This window comes from Cervus canadensis, chromosome 14, assembly GCF_019320065.1.
Source record: "Cervus canadensis isolate Bull #8, Minnesota chromosome 14, ASM1932006v1, whole genome shotgun sequence".
Lineage (NCBI taxonomy): Eukaryota > Metazoa > Chordata > Mammalia > Artiodactyla > Cervidae > Cervus > Cervus canadensis.
In genome coordinates, this window is record NC_057399.1 from 11,118,954 (window position 1) to 11,141,453 (window position 22,500).

At 49.0% G+C, this 22,500-nt stretch overlaps 1 protein-coding gene across 1 annotated transcript in view; it reads right to left on the reverse strand.

Annotated features, from left to right (window-relative positions):
* Nucleotides 1–2,969: 2,969 nt before the first annotated feature.
* ALDH1B1 (aldehyde dehydrogenase 1 family member B1) overlaps nt 2,970–22,500 on the reverse strand; it is a 33,930-nt gene continuing 14,399 nt past the window's right edge. The window contains 5 exon segments of the mRNA XM_043486420.1: nt 2,970–3,406; nt 3,409–3,923; nt 4,236–4,473; nt 4,476–4,601; nt 7,734–7,925. Coding sequence (XP_043342355.1) covers nt 2,970–3,406; nt 3,409–3,923; nt 4,236–4,473; nt 4,476–4,601; nt 7,734–7,925 — 1,508 coding nt within the window.

Consider the following 22,500-nt stretch of genomic DNA (forward strand, 5'->3'; position numbering starts at 1 on the left):
GGATGGATCTTGACGCAGTACACATATACCATGGAAGATTATCAGTCATAAAAAGGTTATTGGGAAATTGGGTCATTTGTAGAGATATGGATGGACCTAGAGTCTGTCATTCAGAATTAAATCAGAATAAAAGAAATATTGTATATTAACACATATATGTGGAATCTAGAAAAATGGTCCAGATGAACCTATTTGCAGGGCAATAGAGATGCAGACATAGAGAATGGACCCATGGACACAGGGGGAAGAAGGTGGGATGAACTGGGAAATGGGAACTGACGTACGTGCTCTGCCAGTTGTGAAGCAGATAGCTAAGGGGAACCTCCTGTATCGTGTAGGAAGCTCGGCTGAGGGGAAGATGCTGGGTGGGAGGTCCAAGAGGGAGGGTATACATGTGTACGCATAGTTGATTCACTTCATTGTGAGCAGAAACTAACACAACACTAAAGCAACTACACCCCAATTAAAAAAAAATTTTTTTTTTATTACAAAGTAAAGACAACTTTATCACTCTGGTCACATAGGTAATTCCAAAGGTTTTAGGAGCTGTGCCAGAGACGGATGAAGACTGAATATATATTTATTATTATAACTGACAGTATCACAACTCCCTTCTGGCTCATAGCATAGGCACATGGGAAAATGACTCCAAATGAGTTGCATACAAAATTTCTCAGCTTCCCTTTCCTTATCAGATAAAAGGGGTAACCCTACTGCCTATTTGATAGGATTAGGGTAAGACTTCAAAAGCACGTAAGGCATAGTGGTCGACAAAGCACTTGTTATAAGTGTTTTGAGTGGGCGGGTGTCCCGGAACTGCAGTGTTTATGACCAAGTGAAGTCACGCAGGCAGAGTCTACATTTGGCAATGATGCCTGGTTCAACCTCCCTGCTCACACCTGTCTGCATTCAGAGCAATGGTGATGAGTGCTGAGAGTCTGCAGAAGCCGCGCTGATTGGGAATCTGACCTATGTGACTCCTCACTCTCAGAATTTCAGGGTGAAGTGAGGGGCTACAGTCCATAGGGTTGCAAAGAGTCAGACACGACTGAAGCGACTTAGCACACACTCACGAGGGACCTGGAAGATTATCCTTTCCCAGTCCCACTCTGCACTGGGATGCCCTCTACCAGACTCCTCTTTGATTTAGAAGTATTGAGAAGCAAGTGAGGGATGGATCTTTTACTTATTGAGATGTTGCATATTACTGATTAGAGGCCCCACCAACCCAGCCACCGAAGCACTCGTGTCCCTACTTCACAAGAAACTTTCACTCTTGTGCAAAGTGTCAACAGCCTCCAAGAGAAACAGGTAAAAGGTGCACCTCAGGGGGCAGTAAGAGTCACTCCAGCCTTAGTCAAATGGAAAAAGGGGACCCTAGGAAGCAGAGATGAGGGGACAAAACAGACACTGAATCCATAAGAAGCAGTTTCAGGCCAACTCCAAGGTAAGATACTGAACAAAATCATCTTGATGCCTAGGTGAGACATGGGGTATTAAAGAGATGATGAGGGTGCATTCACAAGGCTGAGTGGACCTAAAAGTATGGTGAGCCATGGGCAGCATGTTCTAGAAAGATGGAAGACAAGGAGAGAGGGGATCAGCATTGCTTCTCTATCACGCTCTAGCTGACTTTGACTCACCCCCATCAGTTGGGGAATGGAGTTGTGAGACTAACAACAAACATACTGAACTCTCAGGTCTGAAATTCCTCAAACCCCAGCATGTCAGGATGGCCTTGATGTTGAGTTTGACTTGAGGGCTGGTGTGTTTTGGTGAGAGTTGGAGGGACATTGCCAGTGGAAGCCTTAAAATGAGACCTTGAATAGATTCGCTCTAGGCAGAAGCCAGCACTTTCATCTGTAGGTCTTAAAGTTGCACTTTGTCACCCAGGTGAGAGAAAACAAAATCAAAACTAGAAATATTATGCAGGGAACTATTGACTAATTGGGGTCCCTTCCATCCCTAAGACTCTGTAAAATGTTCATCAGCAAGAGACTATTGATACAAATTGATTTGCAAACAGAATGTGTGAGCTTATTTTAATTTTTAACGAATGAATTAACTCTTTTAAAGTATATAATTCAGTGCATTTTAGTATATTCACAAAATTGTGCAACCATCATCACTAATTCCAGAACATTTCAACCCCAAAAGAAATCCTATACCCATTAACAGTTATCTCCATTCCCTCCCCACCCCAACCCCTGGACCCTAGAAACCACTGATATACTTTCTGTCTTATGGACTTGCTTATTCTGGATATTTCCTATAAATGGAATCATACAACATGTGGTCTTATAAGTCTGATTTCTTTCACTTAGAATAATGGTTTCAAGGTTCATCAATATTGTAGCATGTGTCAGTATTTCCTTCCTTTTTAAGCTGAACAGTTTAAGAGACATTCCATGGAAACATTTTGTTTATCCATTCATTAGTTGATCGACTTTAGGGCTGTCTGAAATTATTTTAAAGGAATGGTTATATATATGCATTTTATGTCCACCCTCTTTCAAATTGAGGAAAATCAGTAGCACAATGAAGTAATGCAAGCAAGGAAGCCAGCCAGCAACTGGTACTTAGAAGAAGAAAAGCTTCATTGATTTTTAGGGTATGTCACTGGAGAATGGGACCAAGATTACGGGGTTGAGTTTAAAACTCCTGATGACTTCCAATTCCCTGGAAGAGTCTACCCACTAAGACATCAGTTAATTCACGGGGAAGTCCTTGGACCAGCAGGAAGAACTAAGAGCCATGGTCTGGATCAGGGATTTTTTATCTGTCTTTCAGAGACTCCTAAGGTTTCATAGAAGTAACACAGGCCCACCAAGGGGGCTGGGGTGCAGGTGGATCGGACTCCGAGTCCAGCCCCCATCCCAGCTTTAACTACAGCAGCTCTCATTTTAATTGCTTTCTTCGTTGCGGTTCCCCCTAAGAGTTCATCTGGCACAAACAAAGGGAGTCCATGGCTAAACAAATGTTTGGCAACCACTGGTAGGTGGCTGTGATGGCATCCTTGGCCTAGAGCTGGGTCTCCCTGGTAGCTGTTCTTCTGAGTTCTTCTGAGGAACCTTGATGGTGACCGTCTTCACCTCTGTGTAGGCCTTAAGCCCATCTTCCCCCAGCTCCCCCCTGTTGCCAGATTCCTTAAACCCTCCGAATGGCGTGAGGCAGGTGACAATGTTGTAGGTGTTTACCCACACTGTTCCAGCTTGGAGTACCTGCATGAAGTACATGGCTTTGTCCAGATCCTGGGTAAACACGGCAGCAGCCGAGCCATACCTGGTGCTGTTGGCCCTCCCAATCACCTCCTCGGTCTTCTTTAACTTAAACAGTGGCTGCACAGGCCCGAAGGTCTCCTCCCTGGAGATCCTCACGTCATCTTGCACACCACCAAAGATGGTGTCTTGATGAAGAAACCTTGTCCTCCGAAACGCTCCCCACCACAGAGAAGTTTTGCCCTCTCCTTCTGGCCCAGCTGGATATAGCCCAGGATTCATTCAAACTGTTCCCTGTCCACCTGGGGCCCCTGTTGGGTGTCCAGTTCAAATGGGTTCCCGACTCTCCTCTGCTTAGCTTTCTCCATGGTTCTCTCCAGAAACTCATCATAGACGGATTCTTCAATGAAGGCCCAGGAACCCGAACTGCAGCGCTGGCCCATGTTGAAGAATAGGGCCTCGTGGCCCTGCCCCACGGCATGGTCCATGTCGGCATCAGCCAACACGATTCTCGGGCTCTTCCTGCCCAGCTCCAGGGTGACTCTCTTGAGGTTGGAATCACCGGCTGCCTTCCGGATCAGGTGGCCCACCTCGGTGGAGCCAGTGAAGGCAACTCTGTCGATATCCATGTGATGGATGATGGCTGCTCCTGCTGTTGGGCCATAGCCTGTGATGATGTTCACCACCCCGGGGGGAAAGCCCGCCTCTTTGATGAGGGAGGCCAAATACAGGGCAGAAAGGGTGTCTGCTCTGCCACCTTCATGACCACAGTGTTGCCTGTGGCAAGTGCCGGGGCGAGCTTCCAGCCCTGCATGACCAAGGGGAAGTTCCATGGGATTAGCTGGCCACACACCAACAGACCCATGCTGGGCGAAGCAGAAATGCTCACCATCCATGGGGATGGTCTTGCTGTGCCACTTGTCAGCCAAGCAAAGTACTGGTACCTTGATGACCTCATCCAGGTCCAAGACATAAGACTCTTGGAAAGGTTTCCCATTGTCCAGGGTCTCCAGTGAGGCCAAGTAGACACGACCCCTCTCCACTAGGTCGGCCAGGCGGTTCAGCAGCTGGCCTCGCTCCGAGGCATCCATCCGGCGCCATGGAGACCCCAGTCGGAAGGCTGCACGGGCTGCCTTCACTGCCAGATCCACGTCAGCCCAGTCCCCTTCAGCCACGTGGCCGATGACCTCCCGTGTGGCAGGACTGACTGCTGGGAGAGTCTTCTTGCTGACTGCATCATGCCACTCGTTGCGGTGAACAGCTGGTTGTAGCGGGTGTCTGGGTTCGGGATGGGGCTGGGAAGGGCTGCTGCTGAGAAGTACCGGGTGGCGGGGCGGTGCAGGGCAAGCAGCCGGGGCACCGGGAAGCGCAGCGTGCTGAGTACTCGAGAGAGGCACAGGAGCCAGGGCGAACAGGCAGAATGAACAAGCGGCCCCCAAGGCCCGCCAGCTAAGATGCTCCAAGGTTCTAGCATAATGGGGTGTCCCCTCTGAAAACACGGATCCACAGGGCTACAAAAGCCCTGAAGAACACTTTGGTCCGAGTCTCCGGTGTCCCGTCTAGCCTCTGGCTCACTCCTTCACCTCTTCTGGTCTTGGCTCAAATGTCAGTAAGGCCTTCCCTGTGCTCTCCTGGGCTTAGTCATTCAGCTGTGTCTGACTCTTGTGACCCGTGAACTGTAGCCCCCAGGCTCCTCTGCCCATGGGGATTCTCCAGGCAAGAATACTGGAGTTGGTTGCCATGCCCTCCTCCAGGGGATCTTCCCAACCCAGGAATCGAACCCAGGTCTCCCCCATTGCAGGCAGATTCTTTGCCGTCTGACTCAATAGGGAAGCCCAAGAATACTGGAGTGGGTAGCCTATCCCTTCTCCAGGGGATCTTCCCGGCCCAGGAATCGAACCAGGATCTCTTGCATTGCAGGCAGATTCTTGACCAGCTGAGCTATAGAGAGAAGCCCAAGACCTTCCCTAACCACCCTTTATAAAACTGCCACCTTCCTCAGCCCCAGGACTGTCTCTCCCCCGTACTGTGCTCTATTTCCCCCCATCTGACATACCAAACAGTGTATGTATATGCTTACCTGTTTACTGCCTGCCTCTCCCCAATAAAATATCAGCTCGATAAAGGCAGGGATTTTTTTTTCCTGTTTCATTCATTGCCATGTTGTTGATGCCTCGAATTATGCTGGCTACAGAGTAGCTGCTCAGTCAGTAGTTATTAAATGATAGACCAAGGAAACATCAAAATATCCACTGAGGCCGTTTAATTGACCTAAGGGTGGAGTAAAAACCAGAGAGACTCAGAGCCAGAGCTGTTCTCTGAGAGAGAAGCTCGCTTCACTTCACTCTGTGCCTCTGTTTCCCCCCATGGGAAATGCCTCATGGGGCTACACTGAATGGGGTTGTGCGTATAAAAAGCCTGGCACAACCACCCAGGTCAGCAGAGCTTGGCAGCCTCAGAAACCAGCCCGGCTCAGCCCTTCAGGCACTGCTTCAGCTTTCCCAGGAGTGCGGTGAGTCCGGCGGCCGGAAAGAAGGCTCTGTATACTTTGGCCTACAACTCTGAAAACAGTGTAGATTTTATTACAATGACAACTATAACATTTAAGGGCTTCCCAGGAGGCTCTAGAGGTAAAGAACCTGCCTGCCAATACAGGAGACATAAGAGACTAGGGTTCAATCCCTGGGTCCGGAAGAGTCCCCCTGGAGGAGAACATGGCAACCAACTCCAGTTTTGTTGCCGGGAGAATCCCATGGGTAGAGGAGCCTGGCGGGCTACAGTCCATAGGGTCACAAAGAGTTGGACATGGCAGAAGCAACCTAACACACATACACACACACAACATTTAAACAGTCTATAAAATTTATTCAATGAAATTTAAATAGTATATAAATTTCCTAGATTCGTTGAAGCAGTTACTCTCCAGCTGGGACATCAATCCCTCCACTTTCGCTGGCTCACTTAAGCCTCACCTCACCAGCCCCCAAAATGAACTGCACCTGCCCTACCCCAGCACCCCCCACTCTCTGCCACTGGGGAGGGAGATGAGGAAAGAACTCATCCAGGAAAACAAGGCTCCAATCAGATCCCTGTGAAAGTCACTCAGTTGTGTCTGACTCTTTGTGACCCCCATGGACTATACAGTCCATGGAATTCTCCAGGTCAAAACACTGGAGTGGGGATCTTCCAACCCAGGGATTGAACCCAGGTCTCCCACACTGCCGGCGGATTCTTTACCAGCTGAGCGAGATCCCTGTCCCCACACAAATCAATGTGCCCAGGAAGCCATCCCTCGGAAAGACACTGAGCCAGCAGATCGTCAGGGGTAGATGCAGGTCCACTCAGGACTCTGCCCCATGCTGGGACAGAAGCAGCCTTGGGTCCAACAGGCCTGTGTCTAAAGAGGGCGGAGTCCTAGGGGAGGCCAAGATAAGGGGGATGGGAGGTGACCAATCCTTGGGGTGGGGCGGAGGGGCTTATCAGGAGGGAGGGGTGTTCACAGACTAAGGCTGGCAAGTCTGCTTTCCTGTCCAGCCAAGGCTGCTGCTGCTCCAGTGGCCTGTGTGGGGTGTGCACCGGTGCCTCCACCTCCATGGGGAAAGAACAGCTCACAGCGCACCAAGCTTCACAGTTGGCTGGCCCGGCTTCTCAGCAGTCAACTCCCCAAGCGGCCAACAGCCCCGAGGGAATTTGGGCATATGATAACCTCCGTCCTGGAAGAACGCTGGGGATTAGAGGTTCTGGGATTCACCGAAGACACAGGGCAAATAAGAACAGGAGTCTCAGCCTGGATCCCACAGCCCTAGTTTCGTGTTTCCTCCCTTCTATGAACAATTTCTTACAGTTGCCTGTATTAGTGACCACTTCCAAGGTCGGAGAAGGCAATGGCACCCCACTCCAGTACTCTTGCCTGGAAAATCCCATGGATGGAGGAGCCTGGTAGGCTGCAGTCCATGGGGTCGCTAAGAGTCGGACATGACTGAGCAACTTCACTTTCATGCATTGGAGAAGGAAATGGCAACCCACTCCACTGTTCTTGCCTGGAGAATCCCAGGGACCGGGGAGCCTGGTGGCCTGCCGTCTCTGGGGTCGCACAGAGTCGGACACTACTGAAGCGACTTAGCAGTCAAGGACCGGACCTTTTGGGTCATCCAGAACCAGGCGGCCCCCGCTTTACCCCTTAAGCGGGGAGAGGGGGGGTGTGTCCTGCCACTCGATAAAGTCAGGGGCTCTCTGCTGCAGTAGGCCGGTGGACATGAGCGATGAGGTCCAGCTACCCGGAAGGTTTCGAGGGTGTGAGTCTCCAGGCCGGATCGAGCGCCAACCAGGGACCCGGGTGCGGGAGGAGCGGTGGGAAATGAAGAGGTTCCTACAGGGCACGCCGGGGCAGAAAGGCCGCCCCCACTTGGGGAAGCCGAGACCCGAAGAGGAAGACTCCACTGCAGGGATGGGAGCTGCGGCCTGCCCCGGGGGCCTGGGGACGGGGCGAGGAGGGGCGGGGAGGGCGCCAGTCACCCGCGGCAGACTGCGGCTCGCGCTCGCGCGCAGGTTCCGACTCCCCCGGGTCTAGCCGGGCCTCCGCCGGGAGGCTCGCCGCGAGCCCCGCCTCCGAGCGGTCCTGGGGCTCAGCAGCCAATGAGGCGCTGCCTCCGCCTGGGGAGCCGCCGACCTCGCGCCCCGCGGCCGAGGCCCCTCCCGCCGGGCCTTCTGGGACCGGGAGCCGGGGGTCGGGTAGCGCTGTAGCTTCCCCGCGTCCCAGCGTCACCCCTCCACGCCTACCCCTCCTCCGGGTGTATCCACACCACGCAAGCGCTCTCCTCTCGAGTCGAGACGCTGAGTGGGCCGGACTTCCCAGGTCACAGGAAAGTGGGAGACTGGACTCCGATTGTATTTTTCCTTTCTCCCTCGCACACGATGCGCCCTATTAGGTTGCCATCATTTGAACGGCTCCTTAACCTCTTCCGTCTATTCCAGCTCTCTCGTTTTTTCCTTTGACTCATTTGTCTTCCACTCTCATTTCTCTTTCTCCCAGTTGATTTTATATTTGTGTTTTTAAAAGCTTCATTTTTCTTAAGAACGTGAAGAATATATGCACAATGTAGAAAGCTTGGAAAACGCAGAACAGTATACAAGAAGAAAACATCCTTCTTCAATCCTTCACTCAAAATTTGCCATTCACTTTGCTGATATTTTTCCCTCTGCATTTTTCAAAAATTCTTTTAAACGCAGTGTCCAATATGAATTTTATGATGACCTCTTTTTAGCTACCTTTTAAAAAAATTGTTTTAAAAAATGAACTTTTTCTCACGTCACTAATTAAGGCAAGAATACTGGAGTGAGTTGCCGTTCCTTCTCCAGGGGATCTTCCTGACCCAGGGGTCAAACCTGTATCTTCTGTGTCTCCTGTATTGCAGGCAGATTCTTTACCACTAAGCCACCAAGGGACAATTAATTAAAAACAACATCATCCTCTCCAGTGTGGTGTAGATTTCCATGGCAGGGTGGATTGTTGATGGACATTTAAATTGTCTCCATCTTGTTGCTATAAAGGATGCCACGCATGTTAAGTCGCTTCAGTTGTGTCCAACTCTTTGCGACCCCATGGACTGTAGACCACCAGGCTCCTTTGTACATGGGATTCTCCAGGCAAAGATACTGTAATGGATTGCCATGTCCTCCTCCAGGGGATTTTCTGGACTGGGGGATCAAACCTGCGTTTCCTGTGGCTCCTGCATTGCAGGTGAATTCTTTACTGCTGAGCCACTGGGGAAGCCCCATAAAGGATGCTAAATCCTGAACTTGGATCTGTCAATCACTTCATCTCCGCCACACCCTCCTGCTTGTTGGAGAGGTTGGAAAGCTATGAGGTTGTTTAGTAACAAGGCTGGTAGGCCACATCCATCTCATTCTGGCAGTCAGTCCTGAAGGTCAAGTACTCCCTGATTCTCCCTCCCTCCGGCCAGTTCAGCAGTTTTTGCCAGCACCCAGTATCTGTATTAAATCTCAACCTCTCCACATGTTTATAGAGTCTTCACATTTTCTTGTTTGAACCGAATTCACATAATTCTTTCCTTAAGCTACATCTCTGTGAAATCTCTTTATACCATGTCATCCTTAGGATGTTCACAGTCCTTGCTGCAAAATTTGGTTCTTCACTAAAAGCATTATACCTTGTGTCTTGCCACATCTATGTTCATGTTTTCCCAACAACCATGTGGCCCCTTGCAAAAACCCTTCTGCCTCCCCTTGTAGGCTTGGCCAGCCTAGCACCCCTTGGGCACTTGAAATGACACTCACTCCATGGTGGATTGACTCAAGGATTATTTGGTCAGTCATTAACAGGCTTCACTGATAGAGGCAGTGAGTCCATGACAAAGCAAGTATCAGTCTTCATATGGTCAGACTGCTTGGAAAGCTGTGGTAGGTGTGAGAGGCTAGTAGCAAACAAGAAGTGGCCCCCTGGGGAGAGGTTGAAGGCTGTGTCCTGTGAGAAGCAGCTGAAGGAACTGGGAGTGTCCACCCCTTAAAGCTTAAGGAGCAGGACTGCACCCTCCAAATCTCCAAAGGGCAAAAGCAGACATAGTCTGAGGGGTCCTAGAAGATGGAGCCAGATCCGTGAGGGTAAGTTATCTGGGGCAGAGGAAGAATCTCATGACAAAGCAGAGCTGGCCAAGGTGGGGTGGGAAGAGCTGCCTTGAAAGGTAGTGAGCCCCTCACCAAGGAGAAGAAAAAAAGGGTAATAAAACCACTTGGCAAAATTCTGTAGAGGAGAATACCAAATAAGGACTGAACTAGACAGGTGGTTCCCAAACTTAGTTGTGCATCAGAATTGCCTGGGGACCATAATAAAAAAATAACAGCAAAAAACTATAATCTCCCTGGGTTTACCTTTAAGAGATTCTAAATTATTAGATGTTGGCTGCAACCCAGGAATTTTTTAAGTTTCCCATAAGCTTCTGACGCACAACTATATTTAGGAAGCATCAGCCTAAGTGGTCTTTGAGATTCTGACTCCATCATGGATGGTTTTCATAAAGAGACTTATTGAAGGAATGTTTTATCTGCACCTAGATTCCATTCAGCAGGTCCACCCCTTACATTTCATAAACTGTGGCTGGCATCAGAAGTCACCAAAGTAGTCGGTCCTGCTGAAAGGCATTTGTAAAAACATGCAAAAATTAAAAAAACAAAAAAATTTCCACAATGCTTGACATTTATGATTTGGAGAGAAGGATGAATGTGCAAAAACTCAGAGTAAAATGCACAGATAACTTTTGCAGTAGGAATATTTTAGATGCAGCTTTTTAATTAACAAAAAAATCCAGGCCTTTTAGATGAATATTGAGCCTGGAGCTCCTGTGAGTGTTTGGACTGAAAGAATTGAAGGGAAATGGTGAGATAACACAAGCCACAGTCAGGTCATTGTCAGCAAGGAATGTCATCCAGGGATGTGTTTACACTGCCCTGATGGGGGAAGAGAAGCTGTTTCTTTCCTTCAAGGTTTTAAAGCCTTGGATGCCAAGGAAGTTACTCAAGAAGATTCCAGGCTTAGAGATAATGAACAGATTTCAAACAAAAAGACATGTCAGCTACCCTGAACATTGACTCTATGCTGAGCGTAGCAGGTGCCTCTCTTCTCAGCATTGAACTGAAGATGGAAGACCCAGTCAAGACCCCGATAGAGTTGCGGGGAATGGAAGTTTAAAAATAAAGGTGCGTGTAAAAGCAAACCAAAATATACCCCCACTTTTTCTCCTAAGTGATCCCCCACACTCTACTAAATTTACACGCTGTGTCCATGAACTAAATCTGAATGTTGCCAAACCAGGCCAGTCCTAAGTCTTTCCCACAAACTCACTGTCCCTCTCACCTGCCTGACTTCCTTGCTCACTCCCTCCCACACAATCATGCAACCGATGTTGGGATGGGAGACGTGGCAGCCCTGGGCGTCTGCAGTTAAGAATCCTGAGGTAGGGAGGATTGGGAGGTAGGGAAGTGATCCTGGATTATATGGGGGCTCCAGTGTAATCACAAGGGTCCTCATCAAAGACAGACGGGAATGTCAACATCAGAGAAGATGTCATGATGGAAGCAGAGGTTGGAGTGATGCAGCCACAAGCCAAAGAATTCAAGCAGCTGGGAAAGAAAAGGGAACAAACAGTTTCCCCCTAGTGTCTCCAGAAGGGTCTGCTAACACCTTGATTTTGCGCAGTGATACTCATTTCAGACTTCTGAGTCCCCAAAACAGTAAGATAAAGTTTGTGTTGCTTTTGAGACATTAAATTTATAATAATGTGTTACAGCTAACAAATGGAAAACTAACATTGATTTACTCATTGATAGTCCTTGTAAGCATTTGGGTTTATGGCCGCTGGCCTAGCTGGAGCAGGTCAGGTGGCCGACAGTATTCTGTTGTGTAGACACACCATAATTATGGTGGACATCATTTCTTTTGCCTGCCCAGCATTCCTTTCTTTTAAAAACAGCACCCACTCTCCTGCCTTTCCTGCAAAGAACTAAAGAGCCTCTTGATGAAAGTGAAAGAGAGTGAAAAAGTTGGCTTAAAGCTCAACATTCAGAAAACTAAGATCATGGCATCCAGTTCCATCAGTTCAGTTCAGTTCAGTTCAGTTCAGTCGCTCAGTCATGTCCAACTCTTTGCGACCTCATGAATCGCAGCATGCCAGGCCTCCCTGTCCATCACCAACTCACAGAGTCTACCCAAACCCATGTCCATTGAGTCAATGATGCCATCCAGCCATCTCATCCTCCACCGTCCCTTTCTCCTCCTCTCCCCAATCCTTCCCAGCATTAGGGTCTTTTCCAATGAGTCAACTCTTCACATGAGGTGGCCAAAATATTGGGAGTTTCAGCTTCAGCATCAGTCCTTCCAATGAACACCCAGGACTGATCTCCTTTAGGATGGACTGGTTGGATCTCCTTGCAGTCCAAGGGACTCTCAAGAGTCTTCTCCAACACCACAGTTCAAAAGCATCAATTCTTCGGCACTCAGCTTTCTTTACCGTCCAACTCTCACATCCATACATGACACTGGGAAAACCATAGCTTTGACTAGACGGACCTTTGTTGACAAAGTAATGTCTCTGCTTTTTAACATGCTGTCTAGGTTGGTCATAACTTTCCTTCCAAGGAGTAAGCGTCTTTTAATTTCATGGCTGCAGTCACCATCTTCAGTGATTTTGGAGCCCAAAAAAATAAAGTCTGACACTGTTTCCACTGTTTTCCCATCTATTCCCCATGAAGTGATAGGGCCAGATGCCATGATCTTAGTTTTCTGAATGTTGAGCTCTAACCCAACTTTTTCATTCTCCTCTTTCACTTTCATCAACAGGCTTTTTAGTTCCTCTTCACTTTCTGCCATAAGGGTGGTGTTGTCTGCATATCTGAGGTTATTGATATTTCTCCCGCAATCTTGATTCTAGCTTGTGCTTCTTCCAGCCCAGCGTTTCTCATGATGTATTCAGCATATAAGTTCCATCACTTCATGGCAAATAGCTGGGGATACAATGGAAACAGTGAGAGACTTTATTTTCTTGGGCTTGAAAATCATTGCAGATGGTGACTGCAGCCATGAAATTAAAAGATACTTGCAAAAAAATAAAAAAGATACTTGCTTCTTGGAAGAAAAGTTATGACCAAACTAGACAATATATTAAAAAGCAGAGACATTACTTTGCCAACAAAGGTGAGTCTAGTCAAGGCTATGGTTTTTCCAGTAGTCATGTATGGATGTGAGAGTTGGACTATAAAGAAAGCTGAGTGCTAAAGAATTGATGCTTTTGAACTGTGGTGTTGGAGAAGACACTTGAGAGTCCCTTGGACTGCAAGGAGAGCCAACCAGTCCATGCTAAAGGAAATCAGTTCTGAATATTCATTGGAAGGACTGATGCTGAAGCTGAAACTCCAATACTTTGGCCACCTGATGTGAAGTACTGACTGATTTGAAAAGATCCTGATGCTGGGAATGGTTGAAGGCGGGAGAAGGGTTCAACAGAGGATGAGGTGGTTGGATGGCATCACTGACTCAATGGACATGAGTTTAAGTAAACTCCAGGAGTTGGTGATGGACAGGAAGGCCTGGAGTGCTGTAGTCCATGGGGTCGCAAAGAGTCAGAAGTGACTGAGCAACTGAAGTGAAGTGAACTGAACTGAGCTCTCCTGCCTTCACCAACAATATTTTTGAGTCAGAACTACCCATCGTAGCATTCTGCAAAACAAGAGAGATCTCGTTACACCTTGTTAACTATAAAGGCCTTCTCTTCTGTGTGTCCAACAAGCCACCCAGTGATGCCAATGCTGCTAGGGCCAAGCCCATGCTCTGTGAAGCAAGGGTGGAGAATGAAGTCTGGGAGACTAGTAGAGCCCCACTGAATGAAGAGGCAAGTTCAAGTTGCAGGTGATAGGGGTAGGCATGTGCTCACTCCTGGAGGTGAGAGGGGTCAGGGTGTATTCAAAGAACTGGGAGAAGACAAGTGGGACAGAAGCAAGAAGCGCAAAGGGATGGATGGTTCTGGAAGAGGCTGGAGGCATGGACGGGGACCAGACCACATAGAATTGTGGAGGCCTGGGTAAGAACTGTGACTCCTGGGCCAGACTCACTGGATAAAACTAACATGGTCCCACCTGGAGGAGCTGAGAAGACAGCAGAGAGACTGACCCAAACAAAATGAACGCAATACATTGTCATATACCTCTAACAGATATTAGCATCCGGTTCTGTGGAAGCACAAGGGGGCTTCCCAGGTAGCAGAGTGGTAAAGAATTTGCCTGCCAAGCAGGAGACGCAAGTCTGATTCCTGAGTCGGGAAGATCCCCTGGAGAAGGAAATGGCAACTCACTGCAGTATTGTTGCCTGTGAAATCCCATGGACAGAGCAGCCTGGCGGGCTACAGTCCTTGGGACTACAAAGAGTCGGACACGAATTTGTGACTAAACCACCACCACTTTCAGCGGAGCCATGTATTAGTTAGAATCAGTTCAGACACACATGATTAAACAGAGGTTTTCAACTGTGTGTCAGCATCACCTGGAAAGCTTTCTGAAACACTTCTGCCTGAGAAACGCTCCAGACTGACAGAATTGGAATTCCCTCAGAATTGTACTGTGTTTTCTGGGTTTTGCTGTTGTTCCATTTTGTTTTGAAGTTCCTCTATTGATTCTAATATGTAGCCACACTCATGAACTACTAACTTAAGAGAAAATTCAAAATAAAAGTGGCTTAAAGGAAGAGAAGTCTATCGTTCCCTCATTTAAAAAGGTCTGCAAACAAACTGTCTAGAGTAGGGCAGGGGGCCCCAGCTCTGTGTTCCTTTCTACAGTAGAGGATCCCACTAGACTTTTGAGGAAAAGGAGGCCAGTTAACATGATCCCAATCCCGTTTGCAATTTGAAAAGATCATACTGGTTGAAGCATATGTCTCCTCTAGTTTCCTAGGGAAAAGTTATGTTACCAAGAACAGCAGGTGTTGATAATTATTAAGCTGGCTGCTGATGGACACAGGGGATCCATTATACTCTTTCTCTCGGTGTGTGTATTTAAACTTGCTCATAATAAAAAGTTAGAAAAAATTAAGAAAAGGTTATGTTACCACATCAATAGGATGTGTTCTCCTGGTTCAAAGCCTCTATAATGGATCTGTCCCTTCGTGACCCTTATGAATGGCCCCATGGGGTCCATGTCTTTCTAAATCCACAGTTAATTATTGGACAGCAATCACAGAACCAGACAGGGGTTGTGCAAAGGACTTGAGGGCTGGGCTGAGAGCTTGGCTCCTGGTCCCCACACCAGCCTCTCTATGTGACCTTGGGCAACTTCCTCTCTCTTGGCCTTGACCTTTCTCTACTATACGAGGAGGGGCTATGAGATGGACAAAAGAGCTATTAGGTGATCAGGGCCCAAGAGAGTTCTAGTAAAGCTGCTAATTGTTAGCAGGGTCCTTGGACCACAAAGTTTGGACTCCAAATGCGTGCTTCTTATGAAACCCGCTCAGCTGACTTCCCCATCCTATTGTCTTCGCTGGATCTGGGTCATGATGAGGCAATGGTTGAAGCTCCAAGAGTTGGCAGGGGCCAAGCGTGTCCTCACCTACTTGCTTGCTGGGGGAACCTGGTACGCTACCCCACTGTTAATGACACACAGTGAGATTTGTCAACAAACTCACCAGGGCCTCTAGGATCCAGCAGTATCCAACTCCTAGGTGACCAGAGGAGGACAGCAGGGGTGAAGAGCTGCTCAGGAGGCCCTGGACTTTCACCTCTGTCTCCAGTCAGTTCTCTCTGCTTCAGAGACTATTTCCTCAGCACAGCCCTCACCAGGCCCGGAAGTTCCCACACTGACAAGCATCCAGCAGCTGCTATCCCTCGATCACTCAGCTTCTGTTACTGACAACCCTGTCACAGAGGCCCTGGCCAGGCAGAGATGAACCAGCCACCATCCCCATCCTCAGGTCACTCACAGGCTGGGGAGGCAGAAAGACACAGAAGCTGGCATGCTTCTCTCACGCAGCAGAACACAAAGAAATAAGAGATGGAGCAAAACAAATCTGGGAAAGCTTGGGGAGGCTTCCTGGAAGAGGTGATACTTGGGCTGAGTCTTGAAACTTGAAAAGGGCTGGGGGAGAGATGCCATTTCTGGAAGACACAGTTGCGTGAGTTAAAGGCCAGAGATGCATGGCAGCTTGGAGACTCAGGGAGCTGTGAGTAGCCCCTGCTGGCTGGTACCTGTAGGATGATGGGCAGGGAGGGGAGCAGTGAGAGAGCCAAGCCTGGAGCACTTAGAGGGAACAGATCGCAAAGGGCCTTGAGTGTCATACTAAAGGTCTCAATGTCATCCTGAGCAGGCACAGAAGGACTTTAAGGCAGGAGGGTTAGAGAGAGAACCTTTTAATTTCATCAGATCCCATGGCAGTGAGTTAAGATTAGGTTTAGCTCTGAGTGACAGAAACTCTAATAACAGTGGCAAGAGTTGATTTCTCTAAAGTAAAAGAATCCCAGAGGTAAGCAGTCTAGGAAGGTGATAAATGATCCTCAAGGATACTCGCCCCTCCTCATTCCTCATTTGGTCATCCTTAGCAGTGAGCATTCAGAGAAGGCCATGGGACCCCACTCCAGTACTCTTGCCTGGAAAATCCCATGGACGGAGGAGCCTGGTAGGCTGCAGTCCATGGGATCGCTAAGAGTCGGACATGACTGAGTGACTTCACTTTCATTTTTCACTTTCATGCATTGGAGAAGGAAATGGCAACCCACTCCAGTGTTCTCGCCTGGAGAATCCCAGGGACGGCGGAGCCTGGTGGGCTGCCGTCTATGGGGTCGCACAGAGTCGGACATGACTGAAGTGACTTAGCAGCAGCAGCAGCAGCAGTGAGCATTATCTTCATGATTCAAGAAGGCAGCTGCCTCATCCGTATTTCAGGTGGCAGAAAGGAGGGAGGAAGGAAAAACAAAAAGGCAAAGAATGCATTCCAGCTGCTTTTAAAGAAGGGTCTCTGTGGAGAAATGAACTGACAGGGTGGCATCAGGCAGGCACCCCTGCCCCACCCTCTCATGGCCTCTTCACTTCGGATCTGTAATCAGCGATATTTCTGGCCTCGGTAGCCCTGTGCCCGTGCGCGCACTTGGCCATGAGTCACATTTGTCCCGTCTTGGTATACCAGTAGTCTTTGAAGACGCTCAGCTGCTGCTGCCCAGAGAGAAGAAACGTGTCTACAGTCCCCACAGCTCCCCGAGTCTTCTTCCAGCTTTCCTGGTCGTGCCTTAACTGCCCCGGGTTCAGTGAAGCGTGTAGTCAGCAAGATAGTCTCCAAAGCTGCCCGGAAACATGTATACTTTCATCCCATCAGTGAGAACTTAGTCACGCGGTAGAGCTAGCTGCAGTGGAGGCTGGGAAAGTAGTCTTTATTTTGGGCGGTCATTTTGCGGGCTTCCATTTCTGTGACTACGGAAAGACAGACATGGGGGATAACTAGGTGTCTACAGACGCTTCTGCTGTGAAGACAAGTGTTAGCAATTTCACTGACAAATGACACTGAGGCTCAGAGAGAGGAAATGACTGACTAGAAGTGGGACATCTGGAATTGCAAAGCTTGACTGGGAATGCCACACTCTTAAGTACCAGGCAAGCGACTGTAGGTGACTGGCCCAGGCTGAGTCTCTCCTCTCCAAATCTGGTTCCAAAGATCCTGCCAGGCATCTGCCTCTGTGTGTCAGCCAGCAGGAGCAGCCCCTACCAGAGAGGATTCCCAGGACAGCTAATCCTGCCCCCCGGCCTCACAGAATCAGGGACAGATCAGGGAACAAGGGGACTGTTAGAGCTTCAGGTCCAACCTCACCATTGTACAGATGGGGAGACTGAGGCCCAGAGGCACAAAAGGATTTCTCCAGGTCCTGCGGGGAATCCATGGGGAGGAGGGGGGTGTTGGACGAGCACCTGTAATGAGGACCCACAGGTGGCACACACAGTTTTATCTATTGTTCACCTGGAGCCAGGTGTGATATTTAAACAACCTTCCAGATAGGCCGCATCCTAATTAAGGCACCAGCTGCAGGTGAAACTACCACAGGGTTGGAATAAGAAAGATGTTTCCCACTGCCCATCTGTTCATACGGATTATGTAAGGATCATGGAATATTCCCTCCCCAGAACAGAGTGTTGTGTCTCCACAATGAGGACAATGGAACCGCAGAGGAGAGAGGACACGGGTGCAGTGGGCAGAGCCCCAGGCTGGGGGGGCCAGAGGCCTGGACCCCAGGCTGCCTGCCTCACTGTGGGCTCTCTAGATCTAACTGTCCTTGGAGTGAGAGGATTAGGCTAGATCACTGACCCAAATGAAATCTTACACAGAAGGCCAATGTTAACCCAGGTAAAAAGAAGCAGCTTGGCAGACCCCACCCCTGGTGACCCCGAGACAGTTCCAGGAGCCTGCGGCTCCATGGTCCTTCCCAGCTGTGCCCCTGGGCCGAGGGGGTCTAGGAATATCCATGAGGAAGGGACAGCAGAACGTGCCGGGGGGAGGGGGAGACAGGAGCCAGAGCGGGTGGCCTCCATCTGTCCTGGTGAGAGTCCTCCTTGGGGTCGGAGGACAGTTGGCTTGTCCTCTTAGGGCCAACCTTTTGGACCAGATGACCTGCTAGAAAGGAGAGTCAGGAGACGGATCAGGGGTCCCTGGCTGCGAGGGGGCCTCAATCCCAGCCGCACACTGAGTGCGTCCACAAGCTGGGCCCTGCTCTGGGGTGTAAAGGGTGGGGGAGCCTCCTCAGAGAGCCAGTAACAAGACTGGGAAGTACTCAAACCCGTGGAGGGGCCTAGGCACACTATTCAAAACGCTGACTGACGTAGTATCCAGCACTGACGCCGTTCGTGAGCCTGGCTCTGATGCTTCTACGGCTTGTTCTCGTGTCCCCCTCGCTGGGCCAGGCATTGCTCCTCCAGATGCTGAATCACGGGAAGGTTTGGTGAAGGGGTGGGGTCCTAGGGCAGGGATTGGGAGGCTAGAGTGGAGGTGAGCTACTGGGGGCTTAGATACCAGCTGCTTACAAGCTGGTAAGTGATCATTTCATCTTAAAGCACCTGTTTGGCAGTGCTGGGGCTTCCCAGGTGGTGGAGTGGTAAAGAACCCGCCTGCCAATGCAGGAGACGTAAGAGACCAGGGTTCAGTCCCTGGATTGGGAAGGTCCCCTGGAGGAGGGCATGGCAATCCACTCCAGTATTCTTGCCTGGAGAATCCCATGGACAGAGGAGCCAGGCGGGCTACAGTCCACGGGGTCACACAGAGTCGGACACGACGGAAGTGACTCAGCACGCACGCACGTGGCAGTACTAGTCCTTTTCAGCTGAACACGAGTCCTGCCTTTTCATTCCGGACTTGAGTCAAAGCGGTTCATCACTGGGATGGGATGACTACGAATTCGTGGTATTGTCAGCCTGACTACACGGGACAGGAGGCTGGATCGCCTCAAGCCCGGCAGAGCGACGCTAGCAGGCCGGGCAATACGGCAGACTAGGACAAAGAGGCAGCCCCCACGTCCAGAAGCCATGCATCTGTGGCCTTGGACCTGCAGTTAAGTGCCTGCTGGGGACAGATCAGCGCCTTTAATAGGCATGTTTATTTAACAGGCTTCCTGACTTGAAATACCCGAGGGAAAAAGGATAATTCAATCTTGTTTTCAAGCAAAAACAAAACACAAGGGGGAGGGTGGGTAATGAGGGGGCTGAACCATCCTCCTGCTACGAGGCGGAGGCTGGAATCTCAGACTGCCTTCCGCCTAGCCCATCTCAGACCTCAAGCAGGGACAAAGGAATGGCTGTACTGAGGCCGGTGATTTATTCACCAAGTAACCTTTGCAAACCTGTTTCATCATTATCCCTTCATAATCACCACCATCATTTTCTGCTTCCCAGACCAGTGGTTGTGGCAGAGAGCACCCCACCCCACCCCTAAGGTACAGGTTTCAGGCCCCACAAAACCTGGATCTGCTCCTGCTTATCTCCTGAGTCCTACTCCCAGGGCTTGCAGCCCCTGGGTTCCCTTCCCAAAGCTCTCTCCAGCTAGGAAACGTTTTCCTCCCTCCGCCTGAAGAGCACTGAGGAGCACAGAAGAGGAAAGGCAATTATTTTCGAAAACTCGAGGCCACCCCTTCAAGGCAGCCCTTGAGTCCATAGTAAATCAAGCCCTTGGTCTTAAAGCCGGAAGGATTTTTAAAAATTCTGATCTGCCTGCCAGACAGGCCCTTTCCTTCCGGAATATGTATAAATGGATCATTTCTTGCAACCTTAAGGCAATGCTAGGAGCAAGTCACTCGCCTGGTGACACTTCCCTGTGCTGTGATGCTCACTGGATGCTCACAAAGCCAGAGAGACCTCTGATTATACCTCGTCTGCTTAGACACAGAGTGTGAAGGCTTGTGTACCTGAAAATGTCACTGTGTCACTGATCGACTGAGCCTTCCTAGTTAGCCTCAAATTTTTGAAGGGGGATAGAAGGGGACACTGAAAGATGGTAATGATCTAAGATGATCCATCTGCCTAGATTGAAAAAATAATTAATATTTACTGAGGGCTTACTGTGTGCTGAGTCCTTTACGTGGATTACCTGATTTGGGGCTCCTGACACCCATGTGATGGATACCTAACTACAGTTTCTATCTTGGAGGAGGAACAGATTTAGAGAGGGGTTTCTCAGCCTGGCTGCAAGTTAGAATCACCAGGGGGCTTATAAAAACACTCATGCCCAGACCCTCCCCCGGACGACCCAAATCAGAGTCTAGACAGGGAAACTGGCCACGAGTGTGATTTTAAGTGCTCCAGGTGATTCTAATGTGTATCAGAGTCAGAAGAAAAGAGGGAACTATGAATTTGCTCAAAGTCATCTGGAACATTCTGACCCAGGATGTCTGACTCACCCGGCCCCCCTTGAACTTGCTGGAAATCAGGGCTGGTCAGTGCTCTCCCAGAGGAACTGGGGGTTTGAGCTTCCTCCTCACCTTACCAACAAAGGTATATGTGAGCCTGAAACCTCCAGCACTTACAGCTCTGGAAGGAGGGGTGATGTTTATTTCCTGCTCTAAACGTTCCTGATTGGACCAATGGGTATGACACTGATTTGTTCTTGCTGCTGTAACAAATTACCACAAACCTGTGGCTGGAAATAATAACAGGTTTGCTCTCTTGTGATTCTGGAAGTCAGAAGCCTGAATCAGTTTCACTGACCAAAATCAAGGTCTTTAGGGCCACACTCCTTCCTGAGTGTGGAGAGGCTCTAGGAGATAATTCATTTCCTTCTCTTTTTCAGCTTCTAGAGCTGCTTTTCTTGCATTCCTTGGCTCATGGTCCTTTCCTCCATCTTCAAAGCCAGTGGCATATTATCTGCTTTCTTTTTATAAGCACACCAGTGATTGCATTTAGGTCTTGCCTGGATAATCCAAGATAATCTCCTTATTTTAAGATCTTTAATCACATCTGCAAAGACCCTCTTTCCATCTAAGACCTGCCCACTTGAAATCCTGGGCATGGGGATTGATCTGGGAGTCCGCCCACCCCTGAGGAGTCTCATGAATTCTTTAACCCCTGCTTCAAGCCCACTCTCCTTCTCTGTTGAAGCTGCCTCTCACTCGGCTTGGGTTGCAGTAACAAAACACCACAGATTGGATGGCCAAGTTAATATAAATTTATTTTCTCACATTTCTGGAAGTTAGAGGCGAAGAGTTAGTTTCAGGAACACTCTTCCTGGCTTCTAAACAGCCATTTCCTTGCTCTGGCTTTACACGATGGGGAGAGAGAGAGAGAGATAGCTCTCTTCTTATAAGGACACTCACCCTATTGGATCAAGGTCCCACCCTTATGACCTTGAAAGTGAAAGTGAAAATTTTTCAGTCCTGTCTGACTGTTTGCGAACTCCTGGACTGTAGCCCACCAGGCTTCCCTGTCCACGGAATTCTCCAGGCAAATACTGGAGTGGGTTGCCATTCCCTTCTCCAGGGGATCTTCCAGACCCAGGGGTGGAACCTGGGTCTCCTGCTTTGCAGGCAGATTCTTTACAGTCTGAGCCACCAGGGAAACCCCTTTTATGACCTTATTTAACCTTATTTTAACCACCTATAGGCCCTGTCTCCAGACACAGTCTTACCGGGAATTAGGGCTTGCACATGCATTTTAGGTGGACACAGTTCAGTTCATAGCAAGGGGACTGCAGGCCAAAACTACTAAGGTTTAGAGGACAGAGCTGCTAATCTCCAGGGAGTTCTCCTTCTAAACTGAGCTGGACTTTGGGAAGATGGGAAGGATTTAACTTCTAATGTTCATTTTTTGCTTCTGATGATAGGAAAAAAATTCATGTTCATTGTAAAAAAAAAAAAAAATTGATTGAGGACTGCCCTGGTGGTCCAGTGATTAAAAATCTACCTCCCAGGGTAGGGGACACAAGTTCGATCTTTAGTCTGGGAAGGTTCCACATGCTGAGGGCAACTAAGCTCATGCCCTAGAGCCCTTGCTCCGCAGCAAGACAAGCCACTGCAGTAAGAAGCCTGGGCAGTGCAACTGGAGAGTGACCTCCGCTCCTCGCAACCAGAGAAAGCCCACAGCCAAAAAATAAATAAATTTAAAAAAATTGATTGAAAATATTAGAGTGAAAAGGATAAAAATCATCCAGTGATAATCACTATTCCCATTTTTGGATGTTTCCATCCAGTTTTGTTTTCTATGAATATACATGAGATCCTACGGTTTTCACATGAAAAGCAGGATGGTGAAGTGTATTCAAAAGAAC